Source organism: Paramisgurnus dabryanus, chromosome 3, assembly GCF_030506205.2.
Source record: "Paramisgurnus dabryanus chromosome 3, PD_genome_1.1, whole genome shotgun sequence".
NCBI lineage: Eukaryota > Metazoa > Chordata > Actinopteri > Cypriniformes > Cobitidae > Paramisgurnus > Paramisgurnus dabryanus.
In genome coordinates, this window is record NC_133339.1 from 19,086,477 (window position 1) to 19,102,387 (window position 15,911).

The following is a 15,911-nucleotide window of genomic DNA, read 5'->3' on the forward strand; positions in this document are numbered from 1 at the left end:
ACAACATTATGTGTTTGACTCCAAGGGAACATGCAGTGCATTCAGCGCATATGCGTAATTGATCAGTTTTGCAAGTCGTGCTGGACAGAATTGTCTGCCAAATACATTAACATAAAAGATTATTCTTATGATGTTGGCAGTGATCTTGGGTTTGATTTATTAAATGTGGGATTATAGGGCTGGTCATAGTTGACTCATCAGCCAGCTGTCATACCGGCTTGACGTTCAAGAATCTGTTGCTTCTGCAAATGATCCTAGAGGTGATAAAACAAACTGTGATGATGATGATGATGATGGTAGTTTTGACAGTGCTTTGACAGTTGCTTAAGAATTTGCTGGGAGGCTTTATGAAAAGAACTGTGAGTTTATTGTTTATAAGGAACATTTTAAAATGTACCTGCTTACATTGATTACATCAACACGAATACATAGACAGTTTACAGATTAGGGAAGATTTAGTAGTTGAAAGTGTGTTATGAAGGTTTCTAAAGTCAGTGAAGGTATACTTGCACTATACACGGTCAGAGAAAATGTATGGCGGTCACTGTGACAGTACCCCTATAAAAAACTGCACCTAAACAGCTCATATTAGTACCTAACTAGGTACCAAAGAGTGCATTTAGTACATCAAAGGTACATATAAGGATCTTTTTATTGGGGTACTGCCGCAGTGATCGTTCGGGACCATTTTTCTGATTGTGTACTTGTAGAAAACTAGATCTTTTGTTGTTTCTTTTTTCATTCTGATATTTTATTTTAATGGCAATGAAATGCATTTTTATTTATAATTAATAGGAAGGTGATTCCTTGCATGCATTTAGTTTTTTTAGATTGATCCACTATTTCACAACTAGCTCCACTAAGGACTAAGACGTGGAATAAATGAAGAGTCACCCACAACATTTTCTTAATTTTTATTTAGTGTAAATACAAGCAAAAAGTGTAGTTGTGTGACCACAAATCTGACAAGCCATGTTCAGCTATAATCACAACCAAAACATAATTTGTGACCCTGGACCACAAGACCAGTCATAAGCCGCACGGGTATATTTTTAGCAATAGCCAACAATACATTGTATGGGTCAAAATTATCGTTTTTTTATGCCAAATGCGATAAAAAAGGTCTCAATAATTAGATTTTTTTTTTGCAATTTCAGATTTTAAAGTAGTTGCATCTCTGCCAAATATTGTCCTGTCCTAACAAACATACATTAATGGAAGCTCTTATTTATTCAACATTTTAACCCTCATGACTGGTTTTTTGGTCCAGGGTCACATTTAAGCTCTGCTTTGATTTCTGCCATGCTTAAAGCAACACCTAACTCACATGTGTTCAATTTCAGAACAGTTTCTAGCCCTACAAAAGCGTCCGCTGTAGCAGTTGTGAATGTAAACCAATACAGTCTCTTTAAAAATGCACAAAGGCCACAGAACAGCGACAAGAGCTCAGGCGAACATCTGAAAACAAAGCCAGGCGGCTCTTCTCTTTACAACCTGGTTGCTCACGGGACAAAAGAGGCAATGAAACAGTAGTTTTGTCTCTGGATAACAACTACGAATAAACAAATCGTTCTTCTCCCTGTTTAGTGCAATAACAGCTGCTGATGGAAAAGTAGTGGTACAGATGTGGAGATTTTCTGTTGCATGCTATGGAAGTCTTCACTTTTACAGCATTACTGAATAGGATCAGAAATGTTGCCCTTCACTTGACTACGACGACGACACGAGGACAAATAAAGTCTGTGAGGTGTCCTTACCTCGCTAAGACGGACGATATCTGCTTCACTACTTTGAATCGTATTATTCAGAAGTCACTTGGTCCTGACTACATTTACAGTAAACTATTGTGATGGTCTCTTGTTGCTTTGTCGACTTACACCCCACTGTGGCTAAAAAATCCTTCTGCGCTCGTGGCCTCTTTAAAAGTCACGGTCAGGGAATTAAGTGTCACCTGAGTCACAATAACCTTCCCGGTATGCACTTCGGTGATGGAAGAAGCCTGTGATTGGTCGGTCGGGACCTGTAACAGTGCTGTGCATTCTGCCGTGACCTCGACATCAATGTCTTTCTTTTCTTTGACCTCCGAAACGTCTAACTGACCTGTTTCTTTTAACTTTTCTGCGCTGGAATGTACCTCGATTACCGATGGTCTGTTTTGTACTTTGTGAAGCATACCTTCATCTTTAGTTTCTGAACTGGTGTTGTTTAGTAGTGATTGGTCAGTGCTTGTTGTGTCATGTGATACCTGTACTGAATCGTCACCCCTTGCAGTGTTTGCGACTGGCTCGTTCTTTTGTGTTTCTGTGATTGTACTGTTTTCAAATCCATCGGTTGCTCCTAAAACTGGACCTATCATTGGGCAGGTGTCCTCGCTCGGCTTTTCACAAGAGTCAAAACTGGACGAGCTGTTCTCAGTTTTTCTGAACGTGATTAGAGATTCTTGTTCTGTCGAGGAGTTGTACCCCTCGGAGAGCTCGTGGCCTGACAAAAAAGCAAAGAAAAACATGTTTATCCCAAATTGATCAAATTCACTGTGCAATATTTGTTCCTATTTGTCACTGATGCCTACCACTTGGAATGTCCTGGTGCAAATCTGTTGCGTTTTCTTCCTCGTTTGTCATCATCTTCCTCTTTTTCTTCTGCTCATCTTCATCGTCTTCCTCATCTCCATCCCAGTCTTTCTCGTTAGAGTCTTTCGTAGTAACTGGGCTTCTGTTTGGTTGCCGGAATGGCTTTATGTCACCTACAAATTTGGACCGGCAGTGCCTGTTCTTGCGTTTCTCTCTACAGCGCCGCCCATTCTGATCAATTTCCGTCCCCATGGATCGGGTGAGTGACAGGCGGATTCTCGGGCTGTTTTTTTCTGAAATCTTGTGGGCGCTTCGTAAGTCCATCGGGTAGATGTTCTGTAGGGGATGTAAGGGGTTCAAGGTCATGCTGTGTTTTATATTATTTCTGGAATACTGAAGGTACTGAATACTTTTCACAATTGTTTCAAAGATGCAGATGGGGCTCCACTCTTGAGCTTACAGAATACCATTGTGGGTCACAGGAGGAGAAAGTACAGCCCCCCGTGGATACTATGCCAAATTTGGACACTGAAGCCAATAATGGGTACACACGAATAAAATGCACATTTGCAGACCTTTTTGGATTAACTGCAGTGGTTTATTTAAAAAAAAAGTTTACCAAATATGTTAATTCTGTTGTCATTTACTCACCATCATGTCATTTCAAACCTGTATGAACTTCCTTTTTTGGACACAGAACAGTTATCAGAATCGTTTTTCTTCTTATACAATTAAAAGTGCACGGTGACCATGAGTTTCAAGTTATTTTTATTTATTTATTAAGTTGGGTTTTAAATTTGAATCGGTTTATTACAAATAGACAAGTATGGCTTTGGATTTAGAAAGCTTTTACTTTAATGGTGCTTTTTTACAGCTTGACAGACCCTGGTCCCCATCCACTTTAACTGTATCCAACAGAACAATACAGAAATTCTATTTATGTTTTGGGAATCCTATTACTAGAACTGGAAGCACCGGAAGCTGTATCTGATTCTTTGATATTGCGAATAATATTTTTGCACAGTTCATGAATTACAGTTTTAATAAATATTTTATAATAGCAACTCATACCCGCAAGACAACGTGACGTGGTCTCAGGCCTTTCCTCTTATAAGCCAGTGCCCTTTCCCTCTCTTCTCTGTTGGAAAGAGACAAATAGGATCTTGTTGCCTCTATACATTTTTTCAATCGCTAACCAATAGTTACCAGTGAAAGACTTACTTTTCTTCGTAAGCAAGGACAAGACGAGGGTCCAGTATGTTATCTTCTGGTTCCCAGGTACTGTACCTGACAGTTACACAAACAGTCACAATCAGAAAATTGGACCAGCGCACAGCTTAAACAAGCATGGATACATTTTTTACCCTGAATTTTTCGATATCAGACTTTCACTATATGATTATCTTGTCCAAAAGCATTATCATTACTGTATTACCCTGATATTATCACATTATCTATTGAAAAATTTTTGACATAAAAACACTATCAGTCAAATTCATATTCTTCATTAGTTTTTATTTTGTTTTATTTGTTTTTGGTCAATTAATTATACTTAAAAGACAAGAGTAGGGAGGCAAAAAAAAGAGGTTGTAACGTTGTGGCTCTTAGGGCAAATTAAATATATAATTTTTTTATTATATTATCATATGTGTAGTATTAGCAGTGCGGCCGGTGACTTCTCTTCCGAGGGGCGCAAATTCAAAATATTTTTTTGGGGTGTCATTGTGAACCTATGTGCGTCATGTCAGAATAAGTACCTGCTGCGCACGCATCAAAACAGTTTATGATAAAAGAGACGCTCAAGTTGACAAAATACACGCAAGACACTCCCTAAACAGTAAACTCTGATAACGCATAAGATTTTGCAAGTATCTGGCAAATGCGAGCCAGATTTTGACAAGACACGTGATGCACATAGGTCCACTCGAAGCGCCGAACATATATTTTGACATGACGAGCCACACATGACGGGCTAAATACGGGTTTTGACAAGCTTCGCATCATGCGCCCTCGAAAAAAGAAGTCATTGGCCGCCACTGAGTATTAACACGGTGTTGATATCGCATTTTATATCACGGTTATTGCCGATATACTGTGTGTATATTGTGACACACCTACCTAAATTGTTTTACAATCAAAATAATCACGTTTTATTTTCTTTATGCAACACTTTTTTATTCGTCATATTATTTTGTGTGAAATATTTACATAATAACAAGTGTGTGTTGCATATATATTTGTTTTCTATATAATGACCAAAAGCATTTTACAAATCTGCTATTAAAAACTTACTTGGGAGACCATCCTTGCCACTTCAAGAGATATTCCACATTTCCCTGAAATGAGAGAGAGAGGGAAATGAAAAAAGTCACTTCCACGAAAAAAGTTAAGAGGGATACATACGTCACTGTTCTGCTTCCAGCAAATCCACGATGAGCGCACGTTCTAGAGAATTTGGAAAAGCGCGCCTGTCCCTTTAAATGTGAGAGTACTGTTTTCATATGGAAGAACATTCAGGATAAAACGCTGCGTGATGTCACACGGGGGGTGAGTTCGTGAGCTCATTTAAAAACGCGAGGAACATTCAAAGGATGGGAAAAGGTGGGGCCATGGAAACGCGTAAACAAGTCATCGTGTGCAACGCGTGGAGCTGCGAAGGTCTTTCCCCCTCATGCCCGAGCGTACGAAACGAAACACGCGTGCACATGGAGTGTTAGTCATGATCTTAGTCATCACCATCATTACAAGCTATTACTGTACGTTGCAACATCAGCCAGCATCTGGCTTTGTAACGGGCACAAAATAATTAATAAATAAAACAAACACCTACCAAAGAGATACCTGCTCGCGCGTGGTCTATTAATATACATGACCTATATTTTTATCGCTGTTTTAATATCTGTAATCTTGTTAATTTTACCGTAGCGTTATTTTGACAACCGCGCGGGTGTTACGCTCACAACCATCATCGTTTTCCCCTACCCTTGACCCTGTATGCGTATAAATAAACTGCGTAGCAACTAAACGCTGCTATCCTCCTAGCAAAACGCGCATCGATGGCGATGGTAATGACATGCGCTCCGTTCTCACCCCCCTCTTCATCTATCGCGCAAGTAGGAGCTTACAAAAATTCGCAACTTTTGCGTGCAAATAGAGCAAGTTATCTATCGTGCAATGTCTTGCATGCGACCTGCAACGAAAAAGTTAAGAAATGTTACAAGCTCAGTTATTATTCACTCATGACTCATTGCTGAACTGAAAACTGTCCCCGCACTTTGGAGAGATGTGTCATTTCAAAACAGAAAGTAAACAGTGAATGCAGAGTGCATTGGGTTCAGTGATGTAAACTAAGTCCATTTTTATACGCGTTTTGTTACCTTTCTTATCCTCTTTTTCGTTATTGACTCCACGGCAAACACTTGTTCTCCTATTGATGACAGCTCCATGTTCGTGAGATCATCCGCTGCAGAGGACGCAAATAGAGTTTATGCTCTGTCCGTTCCTCTTCTCGCGGGATGAAATGTCGTTTAACTGTCGCGCGTAGACTCGGAGTGCGCGCCTTTAAACGAACTCGTTGCTCTCGGTGTGTCCGTGGCTGTTCTAGCTCTTTCTGACTTTTAAAATCTGCGACACATGTATACGCACTGGTTTGGCTCAGCACGTGCACGCTCTGCGCGCTCGCGCCCACCCACTTCTCCGTCCGTCCCCTTTGCGCTGTACCGCGCGCGGCTGGCCACGAGAGTTCGCGCGCGCCGGAGGAGCGCGACTGTTTTTGCCAAGAAATGGAAATGAAAGACGGGAAAAGGTGGTCTTTCCCTGTGCGATAAAGGCGCATTAGTGCGATGAGTCACTTAGCTGTACGTAAATGTCGTTGACGGGTCATTGCAGGGGCTGATGCGAACTCTATATATATATAGCAATGAGGAAAAGAAAAGCAAAAACAGCATGAAAGTCCGTAATAACAAAAATTCCAGGAAATACACTGTACTGGAGTAAACTCCTGCCGGGAATCAGCGACAGCAGAATTCCACAGAAAGCTTTACAGATTTCCAGAGAATTCCAGCGCCCATCATTTGCGAGCTTCTCCACAAACACCCACCCCTCGCGTTTTACTTTGTTTAATCTTGTGGTTTATTTGATCGTGCTAGCAGCAAAATTGTAGTAATCTCAGCTGTTTAACACATTTACCGTAATTAAATACAGGAAACGCAGTCGTCCGCAGATGCCAAACAAGGTGGAAATGTAGGGAAAATGTATGTGGATCTATAAGTAGGAAATTTGAAAGTTCAACAGTGGATAGATAGATAGATAGATAGATAGATAGATAGATAGATAGATAGATAGATAGATAGATAGATAGATAGATAGATAGATAGATGTCAAATAGGGTTTAAATATGGACAGTGCATTTTAATTATGGACGTTATTGCACGTTTCTAATTGGTAACTATTTATTTATTTATAGAAGAAATACAGCAAATTAGTATAAATTCAATATGAAATCAAAGATAGTTTATCCATCCTACATTTACAGTTATTTTATTAATCAAGTCTTGTGATAAAGATTTAAATATACAGTAGATGGCGCTATTCTGTCGTAAAATTGACGCGCTTCTTTATTTGGGGCTTGAAAGGACAGAGCCGACATCTTGCCGGCTTTTTAAAATAATTTTGCCTTATAATTCGTGAACGACTCTTAATGCTTTCGATTCTCATAAAGCACGGCATAACTAGAGTATTTCAGAATTGAGATTTTAGACAGTCGTGACTCTTTGAACATCGTTGGCCCGTCCAGACAGCCCTTCGCGTCCAAGCATCCGCGCAGACAGACATGGATCAACACGACTCGACGTTTGGAGTGCAGCTCTTTATTTATGATTTGTCGAGAGGAATGGCACGACAGCTTAGCCCGATAATGTTAGGTGAGTGATATAGGAAAATCAGCCGCTACGTTTCGGGAAATTAACAATCCTACTACGGTGAAGGTTCAGTGTAGCAACATCATGTGGGCGTTGTTGATTCTTAATCGCTGAATATGAATTAAGTATCCTTGGCGTTGATTGGTTGAAGAGTTCTTAGTTATTGGATGTTAATTTTGTAGCCGTGACGTTGTGTTGTCACCACCAATAGCAACGTTTTGGCTCATGATTATTAATTAAAAGGCATTCGCTGTAGTAGGATTCACAACGCGCGTCCTGGCTCTGATGGCCTCGGCTACGCGTAAATTTCTGGCCGGGCACGAGACTACGCTGAGCGGTGGAGATGCGCTGCGTGCGCGTGTCCTATAAATCCGTCTATTTTATTACGACATGATTATAAAAGTATCTAAATTATTAATACATTACAAACATAATATATTATTTTTGTGCGTCCGGTTAGCGGTTATGATTATGGCAGAATGAAAAATTCTAACAATTAAAATGGTTTAAAAGCAGTCATAAATCATTAAAACACCGTGCTTTTCCACATATATTTGTAACATTTCATATATTTATAACAAAATTATTAAATATTACACATTTTTATCTTAAGTAATCTCTATTCCTTTAAATATAATAATATAAGTTGTTCCTTATTTTCCTCAAAATAAAAAAATCTCTCTCAATATTTTATCCAATAGGAAAACAGCTTGATGGAATTTGGTAAGTTAATTGCTTAAATTATGTAATTACTAATTATTGATAATTATATAATACTTTATTGTAGAAATACTTTTTATTAAGATTATTTATAAACTATATTTAATAATATTTATAATATAATATTATGTATTTATTTTAAATGTGAGGTATTTCATATAACACATAGTATATGTAAGTATATACTATGAATAATAATAACTGAATGTTTTTTCCTTATATCTCTCTTCTGTGAATACATGTTAATACAGGCATACATCTGTGGTGGTCTATGGAGAAGAGTTCTTCTATGGCGGTGCTGGGATTTCTAGTTGCCCACCGGTAAAGTTACAGCCCACAAAACACTTCTAGCATCCAAGATAAAGCAGGCACTTTAAAACACTGTCCAAAATATATTAGCACCCCCTATATTGCCAGGCTTGGGTCATCTATATGAGGTTCTGAATGGAGCATCCAGACGAAATTGTTTTTGTTCATTTATTTTTTGAGTTTATAAAACTTTTTTAGGGTGAGTTCAAGGACAGTCTGTGCTGTAGCATGTGTGTGTGTGTGTACAGGGCGGGACGATGCTCGGACCCCCAGATACAGTAGTTGAGTTGGGAAATTCAGAAGTGACAGAAGAAATATTTATGGACTACTTGTCTTCTCTTGGAGAGACAACGTACAGGTTTGTGTGTCTTTGACCAATGTTTATTACTAAAAATGAAAGGAAAATTCAAAATGTATTTTACTGAAGAAAAACAGGTGGTTTGCTTGGATTTGTATGTCTGTCCCATCAGGTTCACTTGCACTTAACTTGGGGAATTACAATATGGACAAAAACCTTTGTAGCTTAAAACAGGGGACTTTGTTGAAATCTCTCTTTCTCTTTGTTTCTACAGTGGGGACAAGTACAGATTGTTTGAACACAACTGTAACACATTCACTAATGAGGTGGCCCAGTTTTTGACTGGCAATAAAATTCCCTCCTATATCACAGATCTGCCATCCGAGGTGCTTTCCACGTGAGTATACTACTAAACATATGCTTGCATGTTTCAGACCCAGAAGTCATTCTTCCTTTTAAGTTTCTATCCAAAAACATGTGAATAACTAAACAGCTTGTGTTTTATTACCTACATCTTCAGATTCTAGGTTTTAAAGTCCCCATGTAGTCGATAATTTTATCACTTAAACTCATCTTTGAGCATCATAATAGCATATATAAAAGTATTTCCTGCGATGGTAATTTCTTCATGCTTTAAACCAGTTGTCATGTATTCATAGATATGCAAATAGTTGCAACATTTGACCGTTTCAGACAAAAATGAAGCGAATGATGCATTAAATGTGAGTGATTTACATGTTAAGTCAATGCAAAGATGCGATAGACCTCTTGTGGCGCAATTCGCACGAATGACGTGGCGCAAATGGAAGGTTTTGTTCATTTGACGCCAAAAATCTTCTTCTCCGTCACAGAAAACCACCACAGGTTTATCAATGCCAACAAAATTATTATTTTGTTTTTGTTTGTTTGTTGATCACGAGGTACAAAGTAGATGAGGAAAACTAGGATTCTGTGTGTATTCAAAGCGGCGCCATTAATGTATACAATGCGTGGAATGGTGCATTGTGATTGGTTGAGCGGATTTATTGCATTCTGCAAAGGAGGACCGGCGTTTGTTGTGGTTTGGAATAAAGGGAGAAAAGATGTCAGAATAACACGGTGGACATCAGATTTTGCGTAAAATGAAAAAGTTACTTTTAATACTGACGTGATACAATAGCGATTTTGACAGTAAGTAATAAAAAAAGGGATTTATCGCGTTTTGTTCATGCATGTATGATGTGTTTTTTATATGCCAATGACGCTAATTTCATGTGCGAATTAAGTCAAAATGTTCAAGCGTCCAGCTACGTGCGAATAGTGTGATTTATTTGCTTCATTCATGTCTGGTGTGAACGCACCATACGTCCTGTTTCACACAATGCATACATTTATACTGGACCTAAGCATATTTTTGTTAATTACCGGTTGTTGTTGGATAACTGTTATGCTCTCTGATTTTCAACTTTCACATTTCCAATCCTGAAAATTTATGTACGAAGATCTGTGATTTTCACAGTTTTCACAGTACTTTCTCTCTCACTCTCTCTCTCAGGCCATTTGGTCAAGTGCTGCGGCCAATCCTGGACTCGATACATATTGCCCCGCCTGGTGGGAACGTGATTAACAGCCAAAATCATCACAGCTAGATTGGCTTTATTTCCCCTCCCACACACACACATATACATGTTAACACGCAATAATTCACACACAGGCTGTTTATACACACACATTTAGCCTGTTGTAAATGAAGGTTGGCTCAGAAACCTTTTTCATAGACTAATACATTTTACATGCTTTTGGCATACACTTTTTTCCAAAATGACTCAAAGTGCATTCGGGCAATACATTACAGTATCAATTTATGTATTCCCTGGGAATTTAACCCAATAGCCTGGCATTTTTAGCGCCATGCTCTACCAGCAGAGCTTCAAGAACATAAATTACTATAAATACATTTATAATAGTATTTGTTAATGAATAAATTCAGATCTATGATGTCCACATTTACAGTTGCCCAAATATTCTCAAACATTCCTGTTTTAAAGTGTTTGTTTAATGCACAAGGCTACCAGAGGTTCACCAGGGTACCGATGGTTCATATTTTTACAGTACTGACTTTTTGGTTTCTATGGTTATCAGTTTATCATGTGTCTTTGTTGTGTATCTCCACAGCCCACCACATGCAAAGGTCATTTGTTATTGTTTTAAGTCGACTTGAAACAACAATCCCAAATTTTTCCTCTACTTTTAAATCCATTTACATTACTTCATGCTCTGATAATGTTTTTGTATCCCACTAAGCTGTGTCCATTTATATTTATTAATCGCCAAAACAGACTGTTTATTTATTTAAACTTGTGTAAAACTTTGTGATAACAGCACATGTGTTTTGCATGGCTTTCTTGCATTTGAAGATCTTATTGATGATTGTAAGGAAGTCGATTCCCAGATTAACTCTCTGTCAGACGACGTCCAGAGAAATGTACATATCTGTGCCTTTATTATATGCCACCTTGGGCACAAGAAACATTTTTTAACATAAATGTGTTAAGTAAACATAATTCGTATGTGGACATTATCCCTTGCACGTATTTATTCAGATAAATGCTATTTCAGTATATAAACTATAAAACAATATACAGTTAATTAAGAAGGTTTCCTGCTATTGTGAATTTTATATTATGGCAAAAATGTGTTGCTTTGCTATTGTTATTTATTACCATAATCCTATTTTGAATCAGTTTATTCAGCACAAGTGACAATGTTTGTATTGTATTTGTGTTTCATCCAGAGTTGAACATTTAAGGAAACATTGTATTACCATTCTATTGTTGGTTTTATGTTGTATTTATTGAGAAATTGTTGTCATCTGCACTGAATTAATTTCAGCCTTGATTTCAGAGAAATAAATTGACTTTTCATGAATACATTAATGTTTTTCATAATTAAAAAAACTACATTAATTAAAAAAACTGCAGCTTTGAGTACATATAAGCAAAACAAAAACTCACATAATATAAAGTTAAAGAGTCAAATGTAATACATCTATATGTATGTATGTGTGTATATATATATATAGACATATTTACGTAATTAGTTTTTGATTCTGAGATGAGTTTTTATCAGACACAAATAAAACCTCACAGGAACAAATACTGTAGTGTGCTTTAGTATTTACTATAGTACATTACAATATATTATGATATTTTTACATTTTTAAACACATTTGATAAACTGTTATAAATACCGTTTTAGCTTTTTATTAATGGTACTGCTCTGGTAAGGTTAAAAACACTAGGCCTATAGTATCCAGGCATTTTAGTACAGTTTACTAGGATAAATGTTACAGGGTTAGGGTTAGGTTACTACATGAATTACGACATACATAACCCCTTTCACGCGAAGAACACCTCTACCACGCATGCGCAAAGTTAGCATGCCAAACGTGTACTACCTCATACAAACACAAGATGGCGGAGTCAGACAGCAAACGCCATTAGCTTCCTACAGGAACGCGACGCAAAGTGGCAGCACATGTACGAGAAACATCGATTTCACATCTAACTACTCTATGCAGTGACAGCTACAGTAAGTAATAACGTGCCTCACCTGCTTTAATTTATCCAAACTAGCTTGTTTGTTGAAGATTCTACCAAGATTATGACCAAACTTTTCACCCTGCTAAATAAAACAATAGAACCAATTAAAGACCGTCTAATGGATTAATGGTTACACTGGTTTTAATAAAAACTATAGTGGTCTCTGCGGATCTCCACTGGGTGTTTTATATGTTGGATAGAAGATTAGAACACACTTAAAAGTCCCAAAATAGGTATACACTACATGCATGAACTTTGTAATGGTTTTAATGGTAAGCAGTTGATGGTTCATCATTATTTTTGAAATGGAAACCAGTAACATTTATTGTTTTTCATCAGGTAGTGTCTATAATGTTCAAACCAATCTACTATGTGTGTCTTGTATTGCTGCCAACACACCTCAATTTTCCAATTGGATGTTTTGTGGTCTCCCTTTAAAGTCAACCGTGTTACACACTCATGCACTGATTCATTCTGTAATTTGGCTCTCTCTGGCTAATGCTGTCACTCTGGAGAGGTGTGACCTCTGTGGAGGCAATGTGAATCTCTTACACACTTACAGTTAAAGAGTGTGTGTATGTGTGTGTATGTGTGTAATGACACTGACAAAACCTCGAACTGACAACTCCAAGTCTTGGAGCACCCTTCTGCATGACCTAGAAAGGTCTTAAGGGAATATATTCAAATAGAATAGTTTAACCCAAACATAATCCTTAAATAGAGACCTATGAAGTGCTTTGTCTGACTTGTTGTACTCGGTCATTTATTAGATTTTTTTTTAAGAATAACAATGATCTGAGATGAATATGATGTGCATGAACGTAATATTTGCCATTTGATCATAACATCCAGACGTGACGTCTCATGCACAGTCTGACTGTCTTGTGTTGTTTGTACAAAGTGGGCTAATTGTGAGTTGTGAATATCCACATGCGCAAATTGGATCCCATAAAGGTTGCAGGCAGACGTTGATCTAACTTAGGGTATTCTTGAAGATCTTCTGGAAAGCCAGCTTGGTCATAATGTCTGACTCGGTATCTGTGAGAACATTGAACCTTCCTGTCATAAATGAATTGAATGAGATGAAATGAGAGAAACAAGAAGAGTCAGAATCTCATGCCTCAGTGCATGTGTTTGTTTCTCCTCTAGTCTGGCTTCTTGTATCTCTTCATCCATCTCTTTCATTTCTTGTCCATCGCTAAAATACCAGATTCTTGAGATTCTTGTTTTTTTTTTCTTTTTTTTCGCATTTTCTATTCATCCTTATCTATGTCCTTTTTTCTTGCATTATCTTTAAAGGGTCATAGCATGAAAATCTGACTTTTTCCATGTTTAGCAGGGCTCCAGACTGCCCCCAAATGGTGGCATTTTGCCCCTAAAATTTGAGAGTGTGCCACTGAATTTTACATCTAGTCGCACATGTGCAACCAGTAAATTTGACCTTTTTTCCAAAAGTGCACAATAAAATGTGTCACTGAATTTGAAACAGCACATTGTACTTTCTGCATCTATCATTAAAGTATTTATTAGTAATACAGTGGAAATTAGTAGAAATGTGAATATTTGGTTAGCATGTTGATTTACGGTGTGTGCCCCTAAATTTTCTGGTTGCGCCCCTAAAATTTTCAGTTGGGGGCCACTGTGCTCCTAGTGAAAAAAGTTAGTCTGGAGCCCTGTTTAGTTGCTATTATTGGGTCACCAGTAGGGATCGACCGATATGGATTTTTCAGTGGCGATGCCGATACTGATTTTTGTTTCATCAGCTTTAGCCGATGTCCGATACAGGCTGCAGATTTTCTTGAGCCGATATTTGGAGGCGATACTGCTTTTGCTCACTCAATTTACATCATAAAAATGACACAATAATGATGCCAAATGTTACAAGTCTCAATTTTAACAAAGTAACATTTATTGAACTAAAAAAAAAAAAAACGATATTGAACAAATAGTAAAAACAGGTGAGGGTGCTATGGAACCATCTTTCGATGTTGTCATGGAAAGTTGGTTGTTTTAGTCACATGACCTTCAATCGCTTGCAGCTTCCAGCACTCTGTCTGTAAATAATGCCGGAAAAAAACGACGAACACGGCAGCCACGTATCGGCCGATGCTGATACACATAAAACTCGCAAATATTGGCCTGATATATCGACTATCACTAGTCACCAGTGCTTCTACCAACATAGGGAAAACGTAAAAAATATCAACCCAGTAACTTTGTTTGGGTAAGCCATTTTCGGCAAGCACGTGAAAAATACGGTTGTTTAGATTTCGCCTGTTTTGTGAGGTAGGTAGCAAGGCCAATTACAATAAAACCGTCTTTCCAGAAAAATAGTTTTTATTGTGATTGTCGTGGGCAAAAATCTTGCGGAACGTTTTCTTAAAAGATTTGATGAAATATGCGGGATATTTATGCAATTTTATGCGATGAAACGGCGGGAACTTTCAAAAACTGCAGTTTTTCAATGATGTTTACGTTGCGTAATTACGTCACTTCATAATCTTACCATGGCAACAAGGGACATGGCTGTGCTTGTGTGAAGTAAACATTTTTCAAAAAAATCATGCAAGCATATTTTGTGCGCGGAAATTTGCAATTTATGCGGCGAAAGTGTGGCCTATTTGAAAATATTCGGCTCTCGCATAAATATGCGGACTTTGGCTAATTATGCATTAAAACATGCGATCGCATAATCGTGTTTTTCTGGAGCGACTGCTTAATCTGCAATATCCAACTACGGCGCAGAGAGTGCAGAGAGAAAGAGAGAAAAAAATTGACAGCACAATTGAGTTTCAATTACAACAAAACACCATCATTGCGATCCGTGTTTGCATTTCATCCGCTCATTTGCATTTTAAATGTCACACCCAAAAATGACACACTTTTGCTCAGGCCTACAAAGTGGCAATTTTAACATGCTATACTAAATTATCTGTGAAATATTTTGAGCTAAAATTTCACATAGGCACTCTGGGGACACCAAATATTTATTTTACAACTTTAAAAAATCTCATAATATGACCCCTTTAAATCTGGATGTGACGTGGACTCCACGGCCTTCCGAAGTCCATTTATCTTGTGTATTTTTATTACATGTTTTTTTTTTTAAATGGCACGATACTAAACTGCAGTGGAAAAGCAAAGTGAGCCGAGCCACATCGTGCTGAAGTCGTACCAGCTATGCAATGAATGGAAAAGCACCATAAATTTACTCGTAGACTAAGCGATCATGCGCAATTTAAGGCCACGAGACCGAAAGTCCATGCTCTTTGGGACAGGGCCTTATTTTTCTCAACTGAGTTTTTTTATTTACCCTTCTTTTGTCTTTTGGACACACATTTGTGACATTGACCTGAGGGCGGCCCCTGCAGGGCTGGAGCCATATGGATTATATGAGATAAGCGTGAGTTCACCTTATTCAAGGCCAGTGAGCGAGAGTTTGCTTATGCATGTGTGAAAACAGCCCGAATCATGTGACCAATGTTACCTCAATGTCATTGTGCGGACACTCATA

At 38.0% G+C, this 15,911-nt stretch overlaps 2 protein-coding genes across 3 annotated transcripts; one reads left to right on the forward strand and one right to left on the reverse strand.

Annotated features, from left to right (window-relative positions):
- Window positions 1–898: 898 nt before the first annotated feature.
- On the reverse strand, window positions 899–6,189 carry cbx7a (chromobox homolog 7a). Of its 2 annotated transcripts, XM_065277871.2 has the most exons (6): window positions 5,948–6,188; window positions 4,863–4,906; window positions 3,792–3,857; window positions 3,642–3,708; window positions 2,570–2,906; window positions 899–2,481 (listed from the first exon to the last, which is right to left on the reverse strand). In XM_065277871.2, the coding sequence occupies exons 1-6, from the start codon at window positions 6,014–6,016 to the stop codon at window positions 1,874–1,876; spliced, it is 1,191 nt and encodes a 396-aa protein (XP_065133943.2). In that variant the 5' UTR covers window positions 6,017–6,188; the 3' UTR covers window positions 899–1,873. The 2 variants fall into 2 exon arrangements, with proteins under 2 accessions (XP_065133943.2, XP_065133945.2); XM_065277873.2 differs by lacking the exons at window positions 3,642–3,708; window positions 3,792–3,857 and having other exon boundaries at window positions 5,948–6,189.
- A 619-nt stretch (window positions 6,190–6,808) lies between these two features.
- desi1a (desumoylating isopeptidase 1a) lies at window positions 6,809–11,725 on the forward strand. Its single transcript, XM_065277874.2, has 6 exons — window positions 6,809–7,492; window positions 8,191–8,212; window positions 8,461–8,530; window positions 8,767–8,876; window positions 9,091–9,213; window positions 10,351–11,725. Exons 1-6 carry the CDS (start codon window positions 7,402–7,404, stop codon window positions 10,442–10,444), a joined length of 510 nt encoding a protein of 169 aa, XP_065133946.1. The 5' UTR covers window positions 6,809–7,401; the 3' UTR covers window positions 10,445–11,725.
- Window positions 11,726–15,911: the final 4,186 nt, after the last annotated feature.

Excerpts from the sequence above, each read along its gene's own strand:
- cbx7a (XM_065277871.2), bottom strand. The coding sequence starts at position 6,016 with ATGGAGCTGTCATCAATAGGAGAACAAGTGTTTGCCGTGGAGTCAATA. Across the intron at positions 3,858-4,862 it reads TGGCAAGGATGGTCTCCCAA|GTACAGTACCTGGGAACCAG; the intron begins GTAAGTTTTTAA and ends TGTAACTGTCAG. Across the intron at positions 2,907-3,641 it reads CACGTCACGTTGTCTTGCGG|AACATCTACCCGATGGACTT; the intron begins GTATGAGTTGCT and ends CATCCCCTACAG.
- desi1a (XM_065277874.2), top strand. The coding sequence starts at position 7,402 with ATGGATCAACACGACTCGACGTTTGGAGTGCAGCTCTTTATTTATGAT. Across the intron at positions 7,493-8,190 it reads GCTTAGCCCGATAATGTTAG|GAAAACAGCTTGATGGAATT; the intron begins GTGAGTGATATA and ends TTTATCCAATAG. Across the intron at positions 8,877-9,090 it reads CTTGGAGAGACAACGTACAG|TGGGGACAAGTACAGATTGT; the intron begins GTTTGTGTGTCT and ends TTGTTTCTACAG.